The sequence below is a fragment of the Ranitomeya imitator genome, chromosome 4 (genome assembly GCF_032444005.1).
Source record: "Ranitomeya imitator isolate aRanImi1 chromosome 4, aRanImi1.pri, whole genome shotgun sequence".
Taxonomy (NCBI): Eukaryota; Metazoa; Chordata; class Amphibia; order Anura; family Dendrobatidae; genus Ranitomeya; species Ranitomeya imitator.
Window position 1 is genome coordinate 619,670,494 of NC_091285.1, and position 22,057 is coordinate 619,692,550.

Genomic DNA, 22,057 nt, shown 5'->3' on the forward strand with positions numbered 1-22,057 from the left:
ATCCCGACCCACTGCTCTCCTTACTGCACAATTCCAAGGCTTCAGGGACATGGTTATAGAGAAGCAAATGTCTGAAGCCTTCAGGAGACCTAGATAACGGCAGTAACCCTCGCAGGTCCCACTGTGCTGTGTACGCCAGGAGCTGCGGCTGCACTGATGGCAAACCGAGCCCCGACAATAATATTGTGATCAATTACTGCAGATGGTAGAAATAGTCTAAGCGGAGGAGGCGATAAACGAGCCGATGTGGATACTTACTCCGAGATCGATGAATGTTCTGACAGCGCAGGCGACCAGGGAACGCTCCGCACACTCTAGAGGGAACAGACAGCGCTAAGTACCCTGCATTTACTGCTACTTATCAAGGCACCTAATTTGTGTGTTCTCTGGGAACCCGCGCTCCTCCTCATCAGTAGGATATTGGCGACTACGTGAGCAGTAGAGCGCTAGGGCCCAGCTCACACTGAGGCAAGGTGACAAAGGCATCACCTACCAGATAACGCAGCACTTGTTGTGCTTTTGAGTTTTTCTCCCAAATCAATGAAAACAAAAGGGGCAGATTTATCAAAAAGGGTCTAAAAAGAAAACGGTTACCCATGACAACCAATCACAGCACAGCATTCATTATACCACAGTAGTTAATTAAATGAAAGCTGCACTGTGATTTGTTGCTATGAGCATCCAAGCCGAATTTTCCTTTTGGACACTTTTGATAAACGAAGTTTAACCTTCGTCCGGCTGAGTAGGTACAATTGTAACTATTCCGTTTTAAAATTGCAATAACTTTTTTTTTTTCGAAAAGCCGTAGAGGGCTGAAATTTCGTGACATCTCTGCAGTTTTGGTCCAGAATATATTGGCCAAATTTCAATAAAATATATATGAAGGTACAATTGTACCTCTGCAGCCTGTTAACGTTGTAACATTATGGAGCCTGACGAAGGTTAAAGAGTTCACAGAAGTGTAAATGAGGTGCCACATGCTACACAATACACACTTGTTTCCCCCGAAGTCATCTTTCAATAAGCACCACATGCCCAAAGTGTGACTCGCCCAGCTGCCCCATCGAACGCAGCTTTTTTGCTTACTGGATTACTAATGATGAATAGATCGGAAGCGACCAGTTTTTATCCTTATTTCTTCTCACTGCTCCTCTGAGTAATCATTTTCAGTTTTCTATAAATCCCTGTACGGTTCCAGAGATATCAGCCTGTTAACTGATAATAATTATCTTTATTTTTATATAGCGCTAACATATTCCGCAGCGCTTTACAGTTTTCACACATTATGATTGTGGGGCTCACAATCTAAATTCCCTATCAGTATGTCTTTGGAATGTGGGAGGAAACCGGAGTACCCGGAGGAAACCCACGCAAACACGGAGAGAACATACAAACTCCTTGCAGATGTTGTCCTTGGTGGGATTTGAACCCAGGACTCCAGCGCTGCAAGGCTGCTGTGCTAACCACTGCGCCACCATGCCTGTTTATTGAGGGCTACTTTCCATGGTCTTTACAAGGGGGTGTGGCTCACAGGAACCTCTGGGGCGTGTCTTTAGGCTGCTCTGCATAATTACCCTGTGAGCCCCGCCTCCTTGATAAATGCCATAAAAAGGCCAATATCTCTGGAACCGTATGGTGGATTTAAAAAATAAAAATAAAAAAAATAATGCTTAAGAGCAACAGGAATAAAATGAAGTGTAAACTGGTCACTCGGGTGATGAGTCCTCTTTAAAGCACATCCAGGTATAATTACTTAATGCATGCAAATAAAGAACAATCTTAGGGCATTTAATTTTCAGAATACTTTGATGAAACAGCAGGACCTCCACTAACTAAAAATCTGGTTAAACAAATTTCATTAATTTCTTATCAAACAGGTTGTTCAGTAACAAAGAAGAAAGACACATACATGGACTCTTGTGTTTGCTCTGAACATGTATAATCATCAGCACTAGGTCAGCAGCGCACGATTACTAAGATTACTCTGTGCTGTAAACACTTAGTGACTTTTGGGTCGGTAAAGCCGCCATTCATGTGTACTGAACCATTACTGGAGTAACAAGGCCGACTCTGTGCCTGATTTTCTAGTGTTGCTTCTCCGTGCCATCTGCGGAGGCTAGCTGCATGATGGCCGCCGCGGGTGCGGTTATAGCTGGCGTGCTATATGGTTGTAGCCAAGCAGTTGTGCTGTGACTTCATAGTGAGCTATTCAGATATCTCAGAATAAATCCAGCTATTTCTCCGTGTGTCTCGTCCGACAATAGTTTTCTATAATATGACACACAAAAAAATTGTATTTTTCTACTTACTGTAAGATCCTTTTCTTGTTGGACTCATTGATGAACATAGCACATACCTGGGCAAAGCGCGGCCCATGGGCCACATCAGGCCCTCTGCCTGTTCTAGTCCAGACCAAGACAGCCGAAGACTGGAAAATGGTGGCCCACCGGCCACACCATGCCCTCCACTGCCCGTCCATCAATGTAACTGCTACCTGCATCCTCAGAATTCATATAGTGGTGAATACATTGGTGGAGGATGGAGCCACTGGCTCGTTCCTCCACCAATCATTGCGTGCATCTGCTGTACGGAGAGTCGGTGCTCTAGAGACTGGAGAAGAGCGCTGGGGCAATGAGAGCGAGGTGAGTATGTGGTGTTTGTTTTGTTTTTTATAAATGTGTATGTGATGTGTGCCTATATATAGGGGGCTATGTGGGGGATCATACTGTATGTAGGCGTTAAATGGGGGCTTATACTGTAGATAGAGGGGTTATGTTGGGGTACATACTGTGTGTAGGGGGCTATATGGGGGCTCATACTGTATATAGCTAGGTCCAGAAATATTTGGACAGTGCCTGAATTTTTGTGATTTGGGTACTGCATGCCATTGTTTTGGATTAAACACATAACTGAGATGACGTCACTAAACGCTAGGTTCCCTTCTTTGTGATGCTTTGACAGACCTTTAAGGGAACCTGTCACCCCCAAAATAGAAGTTGAGCTAAGGCTACTTCCACACTTGCGTTGTTAGGAGTACGTCGCAATGCATCGCTTTGGAGAAAAAACGCATCCTGCAAAGTTGCCCGCAGGATGCGTTTTTTCTCCATTAACTTGCATTAGCAATTATTTAAATGAGCATAGATTCCTGGATCAGGCATTATACTATTATTGAGCTATCACATGCTCATTATTGCTTAGGTATAAGGTTTATGTGTTGGTTTTTGGTTTGTTTTCAAATATGCTTTAAACTGTGTGATGTGTCAAAAACCTTCTGTCTTATATTTTATTTATTGTTATTTATTTAGTCATGTGGTGTGCAACTTTGGAGTGGTGCTTTCTTCTTCTCTTTGTTATCCATTTAGTATTTACCACTTTGTTGCACCTCGGCTTATATTCTTACTTGCTATGCTAGAGTAGTGCGCCTGAATTTTGTACTATTGACTTGCATTAGCGACGCATTGTGACGTATGGCCACACGTCGGGTTTTTGGCGGACGCGACGCACAAAAAAAGTTCAATGTAACTTTTTTTTTTTGTGTGCGTCGCGACCGCCATTTTCGACCGCACATGTGCGGCCGAAACTCCGCCCCCTCCTCCCTGCAATGGGCAAGGGATGCATTGTAAAACTGCATCTGCTGCCCACGTTGTGCTACATTTAATACACTATCCACCACAGGGTGGCGCTCACAGCAATCCGGCATCAACAACCATAGAGGTCTCAAGGAGACCTCTGGTTGTCATGCCGACGTGCCGATGACCCCCGATCACATGATGGGGGTAACATGCATTTCCGGACGGATGGCCGGAAACGTTTGTTAAATGCCGCTGTCAGTTTGACAGTGGGATTTAACTAGTAAATAGGTGCGGGTGGATCGCGATTCAAAACAGCTGACATGTCCCGGCTTTGATGCGGGCTCTCCACCGGCGCCCGCATCAAAGCGGGGGATCTGACCTCGGATGTACTATTCCGTCCAATGGTAGAAAGGGGTTAAAGAGATTTTGAGATAGTTGCCCAATTACTTATGGTCCCTTTAAAAAAAGGCAGCTACATATTAAAGAGCTGCAATTTTTCAACCCTTACTCCAATTAGGATGTGATCACCCTCAAATAAAGCTGAGTCTGCACTTTACCAAAACATATTCAAGATACAGTTATATAATAAATATGGGCTTAAATACCTAAAATGCCAAAACTTGTCACTATCCAAATATTTCTGGACCTAACTGTATATAGGGGGCTGTGTGTGTGCTCATACTGTATATTGGTGAATACTTAATTCTGCTCGATATTAAGTGATACATTTATTAATACAAAATGTCATGACTCCCCCCTCTATGCCGTGTGCCGGATAGCAGTCGCTCAACCACATGTATGTAATCTACATTCTTTTATATGATTTTCCTAACTCTCTTCCATTGATAGAAGCTGGGCGAGTCTAGTTTTCATGGGACCGAGAGTAAGCAAATCACATACATGCAGTCAGAAGACGCAATTCATCAGTCTGCAGTTCCTTAATGCCTGCGGACAACTCGTTTACGATTCCAGGGTTCTTTACCGGAGAATGAAATGCTGGAGTATGCAGTGAGACAATTGAAAGGACAGAGATTTTTCCTTTTGAAGTAAGCTAGACCCAGACCCTGCTCAAAATTTGGCAGGAGAGAAGACAGATTCCGAGGACTGAAACATAATAATTAGATACTACAGTGCTCACACAAGAGAAAACTGACCTTCCCCTTTGCAATGATATTTCCACGCTTTGAGGTCATTCGGGATGACATTCAAAAAGACCTCGTGATCTTGGAAGGCAGCTTCAACTAAAGCGCAATTACATGCAGCTGCAGCTAAAGTACAATGCAAAGCTGACCTTGGCCATCGATGAAGAGGCCAAGGTATGTCTGAAAAAGTTGATAAAATCAACATACCTGACCATATGAGGCCAGAATGTAGCTTGGGAAAGGCAAAAGATGGTTAAGAAGGTGGAACCCTTCCTATGGAGTGACTAAGTTGGCCACTGTGAGAACAAATGGGTCTTGATCTGTCCATGTAAACTGGAACCCTCCGATTTAGATGGACCACAAAAGGTACTTGTCTGGAGTGGCCTTCTCTGAAATATCTGGAGAAGTCTACTAGCTGAAGAAACTATTATTGGTTGTGCTGCACTACTTTTTCTTCTATGTAGATGAAGAAACTATTCACCTGGTTAGAGTATCACTTGACTGAGAAAGTCCACAGCCAAATTGTACACCCCGGCATGCAGACTTAGGCTGCCATCACACTAGCAGTATTTGGTCAGTATTTTACATCAGTATTTGTAAGCCAAAACCAGGAGTGGAACAATTAGAGGAAAAGTATAATAGAAACATGTCACCACTTCTGCATTTATCACCCACTCCTGGTTTTGGCTTCCAAATACTGATGTAAAATACTGATAGTGTGACGGCAGCCTTATGGACACCTAACCAAATAGCCTTGAAGTAGAGGGGTCCAACGAGTGGCGTCTGTGAAAATGCACTTTAGCTACAGAAGGTTGATCTGTCATGACACATATCTCATTCTACTAGTGTTGTGGGCCGTGTGAAAGCCAAAATCCACTTCCCTTTCTGCGAGGTAGGTACCGTATCTGTTGAAATGACTTGCCACTTTTAAGGCATAAAGAACTTTCCCTGAAGAATGCCAAATCCCTGCGTACCTGTGGCTGAAGGCGCATGGGGGCTGGTATTTGGTCCATCTGGTGGACATTGCCCCTTATAGACATCGGGCAGAAGGAATGGTTTTGAACCTGAAGACACCAGGGTATATTGCAGACCCCCAATGCACCTCCAGGCCAATTTGCATGTGGCTTTGAAGCTGAAATGCTCAATGCTGCCACTTCAGATCACCATACAGCCATAGTTTCAGTAATAAAATTAACCTGAAGGGTTCCTTTAACTCCACCTGAAGACGGCACATCACACCAAGTGTTGCATGTTACTCAGGAACGGCACAGCTCCATGCTTACAAGAAACACTGCAGACTCGGTCAGCTCCATGCCTTCCTATAGAAAGCATAGCCACCTACTAAACATAAGGAAATAGCCATATTCCCCAGAAGGTAAGGGGTAGGTTGAATGCACTAAATAAGTTTTCCAACTTCAGCTTTCAGCACGCCATAGCATATTTAAAAAATACTAAAAGCAGCCGGTGCTCATCGTTCCTACTGATTGCATCAAGTCAGTGATCGGCAGCAGCGCTGTTAGGCTACGTTCACATTGGCGTTTTGAGTGTTTGCGTCGGGCGAAGGAGCGGCTACGCATGCGTCATGCGCCCCTATATTTAACATGGGGGACGCATGGACATGCGTTGTGCTGCGTTGTGCGACGCATGCGTTTTTTTTGCTGCAAGCTTCGGGCGCAGAAAACGCAACAAGTTGCATTTTTCTTGCGTCCAAATTTTGGCAAAAAAGGACGCATGCGTCGCAAAACGCAGCGTTTTTGCATGCGTTTTGATTTGCGTTGTGCGTTGCGTCGCCGACGCAGCGGCGCACAACGCAAATGTGAACGTAGCCTTAACAGAACGTCACTGCTTCAGTTGTTAAACATTCCCCTAATCGGCAGCAGAGATGCATTGCTGGATCTTTAGATGATGGGTACCTGCTGACATTATTATTAGCAAAGGTGCCACTATAGGGTACAGGGGGAGGAGGGAGATAGAAGCACACTTTAAAGAGAACCCGTCAGCTCCCAAAAAAGAAAAAATGTATTTATGTGCAGCCATAGCGTTAATCTGCAGATTCGGGCCTGATCATTGAGTAGTGAGTGCTGACTGCTCCTGGCTCCAGCACCGCTCCGATGATTGGCAGCACGCGACATCATTTTCATCCATTTAACCCCTTAGTGACCGCCAATACGCCTTTTAACTGACCTGAGATATAAGAGACTTATATCCCCATACAGGTGACAATCCAGTAGCTGTCAGCTGTCCACTATAGCTGACAACTTGCTACATCAGCCATGATCAGTGTTTGCACCATCCAAATCTATTTAACCCCTTAGATGCTGCTGTCAGTAGTGATTACATCATTATAAACGGTTAACAGACTGTGGAGGCTTCCTCTTTATCCCAATTGGTGGTCTCAGATCATGATTGCATGGTCCTGATGTTTGCCATGGAAATTCATGACCAAATAGCGGCTTTAGAGTCTGACGGCTGTAGTAACCTGTTCAGAAGTTAGTGACATTTAGGTGATAAAAATACACATTTTCATTTTTCTCATGCCACTTTGCATTAATTCCTGAAAATCACCCGAAGGGTTAACAAATGACCTGACTGCAGTTTTCAATATGTCAGGGGGTGCTGTTTTTAAAATGGTGTCACTTGTGGGGATTTCCCTATATATAGGACCCCCAAATTCACTTCAAACATGGATAGGTCTCTAAAAAAATACATTTTGTAAATTTCCTTGAAGAAAATTTAAATTGTTGATACATTTTTAATCCTCCTAAAATGCTAACAAAATAAAATAACATTTTGCAAATGGTGCTGTTGTAAAGCAGACATGTGGAAAATGTTATTTATTAATGTTTTGCTGTGGTATGACTATCGGGATTAAAGGGATAATCTTTCAAAGTTTGAAAATTGCAAATTTTTTAACATTTTTTTCAAATTTCTGAAATTTTAAATAAATAAACATAAAGCATATCAACCTAAATTTACCATTATCATAAAGTATAATGTGTCACGAAAAAACAATCTCAAAATCACTGGGCTTTGTTGAAGCATTCCAGAGTTATTACCACATAAAGTAACACTGGTCAGATTTCAAAAATTTGGCTCCGTCACTAAGGGGTTAAGACACCTGCACATGTTTTACACAGCATTTACCTGCAGAGACCAGCGCCCCTTTAAATTTGTCATTATTCCCTTCCATGTGCTAACAATGGGACTACGGCATTTATGAACACCGCTTGTGGATTTCTAGAGCTAAAGGATATAGCAATCAGAAGTGCAGATCTGCAAATATTTCATATACATTAGACAGGACTGCTCTATTATGGGTATACCTTGACGATTGGTGGAGCAGCTTAACATACTTTTTTTTGCAAAAAAACGTATTAACTAAATACCCTGTATTTTTTCATTTTTTGACTAGCACTTGCTTATTTACTGTGACTTTTTTACAACAGAGTATTTTTGACATCTCTGTGCGCTTTTGTGTCTTCAAGTTTTTTGGTGGTGTGAACAGGTTTCTACAGACTTGTTGACTGTGCAAGTAGCCCATGTGTTTTTGGTTCTATAATTGTTTTCTTGTTTCTACAAGACTGGGGAGTCCACCACTCCTCTGTGGGCCATTTGCTCTGAAGCTGTTCCATCTCGCATGTTCTACGTGGATATTTTCTCTCTGAACCCTGTTCATACAGGTACTGTACAGATGATCAGGTTTTTAAATACATCAGATAGGGATTATATACATTAGATAGGACTGCTCTATTATGGGTATACCTTGACAATTGGTGGAGCAGCTTAACATACTTTTTTTGCAAAAAAAACAGGATTTTTAGTTGCTTACCGTAAAATCTGTTTCTCGGAGCCTTCATTGGGGGACACAGGAACCATGGGTGTATGCTGCTGCCACTAGGAGGCTGACACTATGCAAATAAAAAAGTTAGCTCCTCCTCTGCAGTGTACACCCCACCGACAGGAAGCAGGATATTCAGTTAGTGAGAAAGCAGTAGGAGAAGCAACATGTAAAAGAGAAATAATAATAATAATAATAATAAACTTTATATAGCGCCAACAAAATCCACGGCGCTTCACAGATTAACAGATTCAAACACCCAAAGAGTGTTCAAAGAACTCAAACGTAACCAGTAAACAGAGCTGTTCAACTTGGGAGGGTGCTGTGTCCCCCAATGAAGGCTCCGAGAAACAGATTTTACGGTAAGCAACTAAAAATCCTGTTTTCTCTATTGCCTTTCATTGGGGGACACAGGAACCATGGGACGTCCCAAAGCAGTCCCTGGGGTGGGAAAAACAGACTTCCATCAGGTCCGAGGATTCATCACTGCCGCCTGCAGGATCCTTCTGCCCAGGCTGGAGTCCACCGTAGTTCGGCGAAACGTGTGGGTGGAAGACCAGGTTGCCGCTTTGCAAAGCCGTCAGCGAAAGCCCTGTGACTTACCGCACCGGAAGCGCCGACTGCCCGGGTAGAGTGAGCCTTCATCTCAGGAGGGGGCCCTCTGTGCTTGACCCGGTAAGCTTCCAAAATTGCCGTTCTGAACGAGCGAGCAATAGTCGCCTTGGAAGCCGGCAGGCCTCTACGCACGCCATCAGGGATGGCGAAAAGAGAATCCATCTTTCGAAAAGCGGCCGTGCTAGCCAGGGAGATCCTCACTGCCCTGACGAGGTCCAGCCTGTTAAACGATCGCTCCAGAGGATGAGTCGGAGCTGGACAAAGGGAAGGTAGAACGATGTCCTCATTGAGGTGGAAAGATGAAAACCATCTCGAGAAATGGAAGGAAGGCGGAGGCCTGGGACCACCTTGTCCTGGTGGAAAATCAAGAAAGGAGGTCGGCAGGAAAAGGCCGTCAACTCAAAAACGCGGCGGATCGAAGAGATGGACCTGAGAAAAGCCACCTTCCGAGATAGAACTGACAGGGAAAACTCCCTGAGAGGCTCAAAGGGGGGAACCCCTAAGAACAACAACACAACCTTTAAATCCCGTGAATCCACAGAGGCCCTGTATGGAGGGAAAGCGTGGACTACTCCTTGAAGGAAGGTCTTAACCTGTGGCTGAGAAGATAAAGTCTTCTTAAAGGGAAGAAGAGCGCAGGAACCTGGCCCTTTAGGGAACGGAGAACGAAGCCCGAATCCAGTCCTGCCTGAAGGAAAACCAAATGGAAGGCAGGGAAAAAGGACATAGGTGACAAGTAGTTGGACTCGCATCAACGAAAGTAAGCCTTCCAGGTACGATAGTAGATCCTGGAAGAAGACGAAGGCTTCCTAGCCTGGATTATAGTGTGACTCATCCGGCCCGAAAGGCCGGACGCTCTTAAAACTGTGGAGTCCACAGCGACACCGTTAAACTGAGCGACCGATAATTTGGGTGGCAGATTGGACCCCGAGACAGCAGATCGGGTCTGTTTGGAAGGCACCAGGGGTGTCCGCGAGAAGATTGACGATGTCTGCAAACCAAGACCTCCTGGGCCAATCCGGGACGATCAGAATGACCGGCACCCATCCCACCTGATCTTTTTCGACAGCTTGGAAAGCAAGGGAAGGGGTGGGAACCGATAGGGGAGCAGGAACTGCGACCAAGGAATGGCCAAAATGTCAACACCACTGCGAGAGAATCGCGGGACCTTGGGACGATCCGAGGGACCTTCCTGCTCAATCGGGACGCCGTGAGGACCACCTCTGGAGTCCCCCTACGAAGAGCAATCCGATAAGAGACCTCCTGAAGTAAGGACCATTCCCCTGCCACGAGGCCCTCGCGGCTGAGGAAGACGGCGGCCAAAATGTCCACGCCGGTGACCTGCACTGAGGATCTCACCAGGACCGTTGACTCAGTCCAAAGGAGGATCCTGGAATCTCGGCCAAGGCCAGAGAACTCCACGTCCACCCCTGGTGGTTGACATATGCCACAGCTGTGTCATTGTCTGTCTGGGTTCGAATTGGCAGGCTGCTGAGAATCCTTACCCAGTGAAGGAAAGACAGAAAGAAGATCCGGAACTCGAGGACATTGATCGGCAGAGAGCACTCCTGTGCCGACCAACAACCATGAAAAGAACAGGTGACAAAACCCCACGCCTCCGCCGAGAAGGCTGGCGACCGTCGTCACCACCTGCCAGGAAACTGGAAGGAAGGATAAGCTGGGAAGGATCTGCTCTGGGATAAAAGCAGAGACCTCGGTCACCAGTGGAGGAACCGTTTGATCCCGGTAGAAAGACGGATCGGACGATGCAAAGAGAAGACAGACCTGTCCTCCTGTGATAGGATAGACTGCTGAAGAAGTCTTGAATGAAACGGGCGAAGGGAAAAATTGCTTCCGGTGTTGCAACCAACCTCCTTCGGACCTTTATGGTCCATCAGAAAAGAGGGGAGCCGAGAACCCTGGAGCAACAAGACGGAACTTCTTCCTATTAACGAGCCACCGCAACGGCTAGAGTGTCGGGAAAGAGGGATAGACTTTCGGGAGCCTGAAACCGAAATTCCTGAGCCTCCATGGAAGTGATTACTGAACGAGGGAATATCATCCTGAAGTGTCTCAGACGAAACTTCGTGTTCAGCAATTTGAGATCGGCACTGGGACGAACCTTGTCGTCCTCTTTCAGTATAAATAGGTTCGAAGAGAAGCCTGTGAACTGTCCGTTCCTGTTCAGGGACGGGAATGTTACCCCGGATTTAAGGAGGGAAACAATGGCTGTAAAGAAACCCAGGACTAGAACGGGGTCTCTTGGAGGTTGGGATTAGAGAAAACGATCCCAGGACCGTGAAATTAATCTATTTCGTCTCCAGAGGACACAAGTTCCCTGGCCCATGCGTTCTCTGTTGAGGAAACAAAGACGTCCCTGGGGAACAGGAGAACGGCTGCCCGGCCTAGGAGACGGGCTGGGGCCTAGTCGTGGGTCCTGCCTAGGTGGAATTCCCAGTCCTGGAGAGTCCACCTTAGGAGTAGCGGGAACGCCAGGAAGGAGTGAGTCGAAGAATACCTTCTTCTCTTAACGTGCCTGTGGCCTCTGCTGTTGCGAAAAAGGGGTCAGATGCCGTGAAAACGACGAAAAAGAGGGCCGAAAGGACCGAAGTTGCTGCCTAAGAAGAGAACTGGTGCCACCAGTGGCGTCCTTGATAATTTAGTCCAGCTTGGAACCGAAAAGACGTGATCCTTGAAAAAGGCAGGCTCGTAAGGGACTTCTTGATGACCCTTGAGCCAAACAGAGCGAGTAATCTGGGTGGCAACTTTCGCCAGCCAGTCTGGTGGAGCTCCGGCTTGAATTCCCCAACGGAGTTGTTTAGCCCCTTTGGATATACTTCGAAACCCAAATGGAAGCGAAAGCCGGGCACAGGGATGATGCGGCAGCTTCGAAAACCGAATTCGCGAAGGACTCCATGATCTTATCGATGGAATCTGTCAGATTCGCCCCACCGGACAGCGTGAGGACTGTGTTGGTGGCAAGTCTAGCAGTCGGCGGATCCACAGAGGGAGAGGTCGTTCTCTAACGCCTCTCGTTCCGGTTGGCAATGAGATCCGGAGGAAGGAAATATGAGACTCCAAGACGCTCGTCTCTTTGAGAACGTCTGGTCGAATTCTCTCTTTCTCTGGCCAGTAGCTCCTCGAGTCAGGATGAGGAGCGAATGCCTTGGGAGGTAGTTTAGACCGTCTAAACGAAACCGCCTGATCTGCAGGTTCCGTAGAGGTATCTTTGATGCCACAGGTCAGAATGGACGCTCCAATGAGGCTTTGAACCATATCCCTCATGCTATGATTTGGTTCAACTTCGGCCCCAAATTATCCTCCGAGGCCTCGCCTGACTCCGGGGAGGGGATCAGGAGGAAGTCGACCACAGAGAAGGACCGTGGGGCGAGATGGACCGAGAAGAGAACTCAGACCGGCGTTCCCGTCTGGATCTTTCGCGGCCTGCATGGAAGACTCGGACGGAGCTTCTAGTGACCCGCTGGCTACTACGGAAGTCTGCAGGGGCAACTGATCGAACACGGACACAAGGGTCTGGGACACCCGTGTGAGATCCGCTACTGATAGAGATAGAGGGGAGGCCCAGCCTGGGGAGGGGACTTCGCTCTGAGGCGGAGCAGCAGGGGAGTCTTAGGCGGTGAACATAATGTGGGTTGCTGCGGGCCTGCCTGAGGGAAGCTTGGGGTTACAAGACGAACCCTGAAAGTGTTTCAGTAAGGCACAGGAAAAAGTAGGAGGCCGGGAGAGACCACCTTTAAAATTAGCCCAAAGGGGCCCCTGAGGGAAATGTATGAAGAGTAGGGGACGGGGGGGGGGGGGGCGGGGGGGGGTCTGTGCAGAGGTACTCACGGCAGAAGCTGCGGTTTCCGGATGGAAGGCTGCACGGCTTGGAAGATGCTCCTCAGGAACGATAGCCCCTAGGAGAACAGGCAGACACATCTGATGCACTCTCTTGTCCGATGTAGCTTGCCTGCAGGCCAGTGGGGAGTTGTGAGGATGCCAGAAAATTGCGCTCTTAAGATGGGCGAAGAAAAACGTTCCTGGCACAGAAATAAGTATCTGTGGCTGCCTGGGAGTGGTGGGCGGGCTTAACCACCGTTCAGGAGCACCAAGATGGCGGCGGTGGGCGGAGCTTGCCGTGATAATCGGGCGGGAGAAAAGCCCGCTCGAGAGAGAGGAAGTGGGAGGGGACGCGGCGCCGGAAGTAGGCCCCGGGAAAAGCCGGGGCCTAAATTTGAGGCCGGTGGCCGCCAGGAAGGGCCGCGGTGGCGGGAACATTGCAGACGCCGGGAAAAGCGGCGCGGTTGCCTGCAAGGCTGCCGCGCCTCGGCAAATGGGCACGGTGTGGCCGAAGGAGGAAGCCGGAAGTAGGCCCCGGTAGAAGCCGGGGCCTAAATTTGAGGCCGGTGGCCGCCAGGAAGGGTCGCGGCGGCGGGAAAAAGTGCCGACGCCGGAAAAAGCGGCGCGGTTGCCTGCAAGGCCGCCGTGCCGAAGCAAAAGTGCACAGTGTGGCCGGAGGAGGAAGCGGCGCAGTGCCAGCAAAGCCGCCGCGCCAGAAGAAACGGTGCCTCCGTAGAAAACAGTGCGGCTGCCAGCGGGCAGAATAGTGCGGCCGTAAAGAAACAGTGCGGCCGCAGGGGAAAAGAGGCAGCGGCTGCCACACAGCCGCCGCACAAGGCCAGAGCACAATGCGGCCGGGGGAAAAAAGGACAGCGCGGCCGCCTGTAAGGCCAAGAACAGCGCGGCCGCCATAGCGCGGCTGCCATGTGAATGGGGCGAAGACCCCCGCCCCATGTGAAAATGAAAAACCAGCCTGGAAAAATATCCCAAGGGACCCCCAAATGAACGCCCTGGAACTGAGGAAGGACTCAGAGGTACTGGAATACTCACCTAAAACATCCCACGCCGTCCTTACTAACCTCATTCTGGGGAAAATATCAGACGTCCATGGAGCTGATGGACGTCCTCGTCTCCTCCAACCGACAGGCTCTGGTGGGCGAGTGGGTGGGGGACGGAGCCAGGACCGGACTTCTGAGCACGCTTGTGTGCTAGGGTCTTGGTCCTGCTGTGGGATCTATGAGGATACGGGGTGGCAGTACACGCCGTACTCATAGTCCGCATTGTGGGACTACAGGTGTGACTGTTCACCCTGTATCCCTCCAGGAAACCTGAAAAGGAACGACGCACATTGAGGTAGATAAGGGTCTAATGAAAGACCCGTGTCCACCTCCTACTGACACTAAGCTAAACTGAATATCCTGCTTCCTGTCGGTGGGGTGTACACTGCAGAGGAGGAGCTAACTTTTTTATTTGCATAGTGTCAGCCTCCTAGTGGCAGCAGCATACACCCATGGTTCCTGTGTCCCCCAATGAAAGGCGATAGAGAAAAACGTATTAACTAAATACCCTGTATTTTTTCATTTTTTGACTAGCACTTGCTTATTTACTGTGACTTTTTTACAACAGAGTATTTTTTTACCTCTCTGTGCGCTTCTGTGTTTTCAAGTTGTTTGGTGGTGTGAACAGGTTCCTACAGACTTGTTCGCTATGCAGATGGCCCATGTGTTTTTAGTTTTATAATTGTTCTCTTGTTTCTACAAGACTGGGGAGTTCACCACTCCTCTGTGGGTCATTTGCATTGTAGCTGTTCCATCTCGCATGTTCAACGTGGATATTTCCTCTCTGAGCCCTGTTCATACAGGTACTATACAGATGATCAGGTTTTTAAATACATCAGATAGGGATTATATACATTAGACAGGACTGCTCTATTATGGGTATACCTTTGCGATTGGTGGAGCAGCTTAACATACTTTTTTTTGCAAAAAAACGTATTAACTAAATACCCTGTATTTTTTCATTTTTTGACTAGCACTTGCTTATTTACTGTGACTTTTTTTACAACAGAGTATTTTTTGACCTCTCTGTGCGCTTTTGTGTCTTCAAATATTTTATAAATTAGCAAATGTGAACTCACCATTTGAGCGGTCCTCGGTAGCCGCCTGCAGCAGGTTCTGGTGCACCCGGGTGACATAGTCCGTCTCCAGCTCTGTGAGTAAAGCACTCCATAAGTTCTCTTACTCATGTAACGATGGAACCTGCCCCCTACAGAGCTGCAGCAATAGTATAGCTACGTACCGCCATGAAAATCCTCAACAATGGAGGCGCAAGATGTAGAAGTATTACAATATGTGTAACGATTCCTATAGGGCGACATTACGTAACACTTGGTTTTGCTAAGAAATGGGCTTTAGTGATCATATTTATAATCTTTACGAGGGGGTGTGGTGTGAGCCACGCCCCTTTGGTAAAAGACCATAAAGGCCATATCTTTGGAACCATATGGTAGATTCAGGAAGAAAAAAAAAGCAGAACATTCAGGTTGCAGGGAGAATAAAATAAGAGCTAAAACTTGTCACTTTTGACGTTAAGCCAACATCAGCAAAACACATCTACAACTTACAAAAGCCATTTAATGCCTTTTTCAACACTATAAGTGACCATGGACCCCAGGGTTAAAGGATTATCCCCATCTCGTTACGTGATGTCACATTACTAGGATTTGGTATCACACTTGCATGTAGCCAGCGTATAACTAGGATGCGTTTCATCAGAGAGCACTCGCTGCAGTGTTATACTATGGAGCAAGGCCGACTAGCATTTATATTTGTGTGCAGTCTGCATGCTGCAACGGGCAGCGTATATCGGACCACGCGCACACTTACAAGTCTATGGGTCGGGCAAAACATTGGCTTGCACTCGGATGTCATCCCAGTGCCGTCTGACATAAGCCGACAGGGAAAAATTAAAGTCTCCATCTTCTCCGTGTGATCCGATTCTCGCATGCGAGAGAAAGGGATCATGGTTAAATGACACTTGGATCACGCTCGCGGTCATTTGTATACAGTATCCCATTCTCTCACATGAGAGACTCATCGGATGCTACTCGCAGGGTGAGCGAACCCTTATGATGAGTGGGGGTACGACCCCTGAGACCTGACAATGAAGGGGTGCAGTACTAATCCTCTAGTCCTCCCCTGCCCCCACTATACAGAATAGTGCCTTTCTAATGAGGTAACTGTGCAGAAAAAAAAGCTGTGAAGGACCACAATATTTAACCATTGCTTCACCCCCACATTCTCAGATCAGTGAGGGGTCTAGAGGTCGGACTGCCACCAGATCTAGCGATATGCCACTACTTTATGTGCGGCCAAAGATCTTTTACCCCTTTCAATCTGAGCCTATTTTCATTTTTTCCCTTTAAATCATAACGTTATTTTACCATCTAGATAACGTTTTAAAGATCTTGTTTTTTGTAGATGTAGTTTTGAATTGCGCCATTTCCCTTACCAAATAATACACTAAATAACGACATTTGCGGCAAAAGTCACCTGGTAACATTATCCTGGGGGTCACTTTTTAAAACTTTGGCTCGTGTCACCATTTCCTGACACTCGTACCTTCTTTTGAACAGTTCTCTCGATGGAGTCGTGTGAGGGTGTGACTCTTGCGAGCTGCAGTTTTTAATTGCACCATTTTAGGCTACTTAATATTGTTCACTTGTTCTTCCTTTTTTTTTTTTTTTGCTGATGAAAGGTGAACGAAAAACACAAATTTGGCCATATTCATATATTTTCCTATGGAGAGCGATATCCAAAATGTTTTTTTTTTTTTTTTAAATTATCATTATTTATTTTTTTTAATTGAAAAAGGGCGGTCTTTATTAAAACTTTTTAATAAAGTTTTAAAACAAGTTTGAAACTTTTTAAAAAAAATATTTTAGTCTCCCAATGGCACTTGAACCAGAAACCACATGTATGTTGTAATACTTTTGCATCACAGCATATTGTCAATTAAGTCTTATGAAGCTCAGCCCCTGGGATTCATAAGAGATGACGAAGATGGTGGAAAACAGGGGCGAGCTTTTAGTTGACCCCAACTGTCATGGTGACTCCAATAGCAATCCACGATTGCATCAAAACGGGGCGCCATGAGCAGCCTAATATCCCCCGTGGGCACCCAGGTGGTAAAATATGGATTGGAACTAGCACCAGATAATACAGCAGCCAGAGGACAGAGATGAACACTTTGGTGGCCATTTATCTGTGATACAAGTTCTTCTTACACTCCTATGCCTTCATACCGTGCTCACACATGCCGCCATGCTCCTGCAGGAATAATGCCACGCTCTCATATGTCTTCAGCACTGGATTCAGGAGGTGACACAGGAAGACAAAGTAGTCCGCATGATGACTGGATCGTCCCAACTATTGCAAGAAAAATACAAGTTAGCCTGATCTTTTTCCTAATTTTTTTTGGTTCAAATTTGTAATTACTTTATTAGCCTTGTTAGACACCTAATATAACATGCCTTTCTTGCTCGTCATCTCTGGATGAACTGTTACCAGGACTGTGCTGGACTAATACTGATAAGCCTCTCTCAGTGACACATGGGACGATCAGTTGATTTTGCCATTGGCTGCCCATGTTCCCTGCAGTGGCCTCTACAGGTGAACTGGAGTATAACATACAGCCGTTTAAATAGAATTGGCCAGCAGGTTTTTGCTATGCAATCTGAGAGCAGCATCATGTAGAGGCAGAGACCCCGATTCCAGTGATGTGTCACTTCTGGGGCTGCTTGATGTCATTTTGATATAATCCCTGTTTTCTCCGCTGCAGATCTCAGAATGCTGACCCCTGTAGAAACCGCCCACATCACAGATTGGCAGCTTCCAGTCTACACTGTATATTGACAGAAAGCTGCCAATCGGTAATGTGGTCGGGGTTACACAAAGCAGATGACTGAGAGGCACATGACACCTAGTCCTGTAGTGATAATCTTCTGCTGATAAAACACAATGATTTTTTTTTAAACAGCGGCACAAAGCTAAGTCACACATCACTGGAATCAGGGTCTCAGCCTGATCCAAGACTACATAGCAAAAATCTACTGACCGATTCCTTTTAATACTCTCATCACTATAAAGATATAATGTGAAATGATTCACTACTGAATGTTGGCCATATTTTGACTAAAATAAAAAGGTAATAAAAAAGCAGACATTTTTTCCCCACTAAAAAACATCACAGATAACGATCAGATCCAACACTCCATAAGGATCCGTAACCTTATAGTGACGTTTCATGGTTTCTCCGATGCAGTCACTGTCGCTATCTGACAAGTCGTCGTCTTTCCACGTTAGTTTGTCAACGAAACGCCGTCTCCCAGTGTCACAGGCTGAAGGAACACTGGGATCCTGAGAAAAATAAAAGAAACTCCGCTGATTCACTGAGCTACATGCACCAGAATTCCAGCATCATCTACAGCGGATTTATTATTAGTTATGCGTTTTAGATTAGATCTTTTGACATGCTTGACAAGGGGGTGTGATCCATCATGGCCTGAATTGCGAAGCTTTGCTCCAAAATCACAACACAATTTGGTGCAACTATGTGGACCAAAGATGCACCAAATTTATCAAGCAGCATGAGCCATTTTGCTAAATGTGTGGTATTTTGAGACAGTTCAAGCTAAAAGCCCCCCATACACTTTGGATAAAAGACCACTGAACCCACAAATTTCAGAGGGAACAGCTACCCATCACATGTGTATTTGGGTTTCCCGACTCTTTCTTAGCAGATGATGTCGGGGAGGGAAAGAGGTGGAATTTCAAAGCCTGTTTTATTTTCAGTGGAGATAAGCGGCTGCCAGACACTTCTCTCCATGTTGAAAACACATGACTGCTGATCCAATGTATATTGGGAGGTCTGTAGATCCCCATCTCATGCATGGCCAGTAGTGATGAGCGAATATACTCGTTACTCGAGATTTCTCGAGCACGCTCGGCGTCCTCCAAGTATTTTTTAGTGCTCGGAGATATAGTTTTTCTTGCCGCAGCTGAATGATTTACATCTGTTAGCCAACATAAGTACATGTGGGGGTTGCCTGGTTGCTAGGGAATCCCCACATGTACTTATGCTGGGGAACAGATGTAAATCATTCAGCTGCGGCAAGAAAAACTAAATCTCCGAGCACTAAAAAATACTCGGAGGACCCCCGAGCATGCTCGAGAAATCTCGAGTAACGAGTATATTCGCTCATCACTAATGGCCAGCTCAAAGGGAATCTGTCAGTAGGATCCACCCTCCTAAGCCGTCTATATGGTTATGTAGGTCATAGGAAGCTGAATGAAATGATACCTTGATATCTGTGATCAGATGTCTCATTCCAGAGAAATCAATGTTTTCCTTATGAGTTCCCAGTGTGAGACGTGTAACTAACACAGAACAGTAGAACTGAACTTTGTCTCCTTACAATCAGGTTAGCAGCTGCAGCTCTCACAGCTCTGCTGTATTGCTAGAATATTGTAACCCTGTCTGCCTGTGAGATGGAAGCGGAGAGAAAACTGCAGATGGGACAGGTATAATCAAAGATCAGGAGAACAGTCATCACATATCTCACTGATAAAGCCTCCTTTTATTAAAAATAAGCTCTGGAGGCAGATTCGTGTCTGGCCCAAAATAAGCTCTGGAGGCAGATTAGTGTCTGGCCCAAAATAAGCTCTGGAGGCAGATTAGTGTCTGGCCCAAAATAAGCTCTGGAGGCAGATTCGTGTCAGGCCCAAAATAAGCTCTGGAGGCAGATTAGTGTCTGGCCCAAAATAAGCTCTGGAGGCAGATTCGTGTCAGGCCCAACATAAGCTCTGGAGGCAGATTAGTGTCTGGCCCAAAATAAACTCTGGAGGCAGATTAGTGCCTGGCCCAAAATAAACTCTGGAGGCAGATTAGTGTCTGGCCCATAGCCTGGAACAGCTCATTTGCATATAAGAAAAATGTAGATTTCTCTGGAATAAGACATCAAATCGCAGATATCAAGGCATCATTTAATTCAGCTTCCTATGACCTACATGCCCATAGAGATGGCTTAGGAGGGTTGATGCTGCTGACAGATTTCCTTGAAGTTTGGAAGGTCTAAAAGTCAGACAGGAATTGTAAAACATATACCCATAGCGATATAGAAAGAGCAACACGATCAATAATGATAAAATGTACCAATTTTATTAAATATACTGATAAAGGTTAAAATACAGTGAAAGAAACGACAGGGGCACTATATTCCGTCACACATGGAACAAACAAACAGTTACAGAAATACTAAAAAATCAGACCATAATATCCTGAAAAAATAAATATTCAGATAGCCCCATGATTCTGAATATCAGCATAAAGTCATAATAGATAATATATAGTCTATATCAACAATAAATGTCTAATGTTATTGCGGATATACTTTAAGTGTTCATAGGTGGATAGACTGGTTCACAGTGACAGCTGTCAGTAGATCTTACAATCAATTACCTGTGGCCATGATGGAAGGGATATTTGGTCTGTAACCACACCTCGACGCGTGTTTTGCCTCCTCTGCAATTTTGTCAGGAGGCTTACTTTCACTGGGCTTGAACTCAAGCTTCCTATTCTGTAAGCCGGGAGCTTAACCACTCACCCATTGGATTATATATAGTGTGGGTTATGTCTATGAGTGTCAACAGCTGTGTCGGCGTGTCCCCGCCATAATGCCTCTCCGTGGAGAAGGTGGGGCTCTGAGCGCACTTCACCTGGTCACAGGATTTGTAAATCAGCCTCCCTTCTCATAAACCCACCTCATACATAGAGAGAAGACCGCAGTGAACCAGCTTGTCCAGGATATCTTGGCACAGAAGATTCACGTTCTGACATGGCTGATAAACAACAACGACAATGACAAAATTAATGTATAATAAAAAATGTTTTACAAAACAAAAAAATATTTAAAAAAAAATGTAATGTAATCAAGTGCAATGTATATGGTACGGGAGAGGAATGTGCAGAATACACAGATGTCGAGGCAGCCCTGAATATAAAGGCTGCATGCAGCTCTAAGTAACATTTTCTTATTGGTCTAATGAATGGATAGCAGGAAGTTAAGAATCGTTTGGCGTGTACAGCTCTTATGCAGAATTATGCATTTGCGTGTTGCATACTATACTACAGTATGTGTAGTACCGGCTGTAGTAAAATGTTTTTGGGCAGCAAGGAGCAGAGGCAAATCATCATTTCAATCATCTCATCCTGGCTAAATAGAATCTCCAATAAACACAGGCTGGGAAGCTGAGTCAGAAGCGCGTGGATGGCACAAGCTGCAAGACATAGGAAAACAATGAGTAGAAATAGGAGGCGTCAGGTGCAAAAAGGATCAGCACACAGAACGATCAGATGGATTCTTAAAGGGGTTGCTGGCTGAAGGACCCCCACTGATCTGATACTGATGATCTATCCTAGGGATGGATCATCAATATCTTATCTATGTAGCATTTTTTCTATTTAGGTTATGGGGTACGTTATGTTGCTGCATAGAGCGTCTCCATAATGCAGAAGGCATGACTGAATAGCTAGGCTACATTCACACACTGAAAATCAAACGATAATCCCACGATTGGAGAAAGATAATTCTATAATAATTAGTTTTATTGTCCCACAACGTTCATACCAATCTATAGTACGCCCCCGTTCTTACGCAAAATTGGATAGAATCATATAAAGACCAAAGCGTATTTGGAACATCATATAACAATCTTTATTGGAATGAAAACAAGAAAACACATATCTAAAAATAGTACCCACAGGTGGATGAGCCAGAAAAACATAAGTGGCACCACTACTGAGCAGCAAGTCCAGCAAGACCTAATGAACCATAATAGTCTATTGTATTGCTGTATAAGACGGAACTCCTAAAATAGGGATCCCAACAACCTACCACATATGTACAACTGAACTTCACGTTATATAGCCATAATGGCGTGTCAGAGTGGTTATATACAAAAAATACAATAGGTAGCAGGAAAGCACACGTC

The 22,057-nt window shown here is 45.7% G+C and overlaps 1 protein-coding gene across 2 annotated transcripts in view; it reads right to left on the minus strand.

The window, feature by feature from the left end:
- The window catches only part of GPAT2 (glycerol-3-phosphate acyltransferase 2, mitochondrial), a 217,069-nt gene that overhangs the window by 1,345 nt on the left and 193,667 nt on the right, over positions 1–22,057 (minus strand). For both annotated transcript variants that reach the window (XM_069766604.1, XM_069766603.1), the window contains exons 16-21: positions 21,210–21,343; positions 20,828–20,905; positions 18,296–18,424; positions 17,311–17,434; positions 15,145–15,216; positions 259–314 (exon numbers count right to left, since the gene is read on the minus strand). In XM_069766604.1, the coding sequence (XP_069622705.1) occupies positions 259–314; positions 15,145–15,216; positions 17,311–17,434; positions 18,296–18,424; positions 20,828–20,905; positions 21,210–21,343 (593 nt within the window). The remainder of the gene's footprint in view (positions 1–258; positions 315–15,144; positions 15,217–17,310; positions 17,435–18,295; positions 18,425–20,827; positions 20,906–21,209; positions 21,344–22,057) is intronic.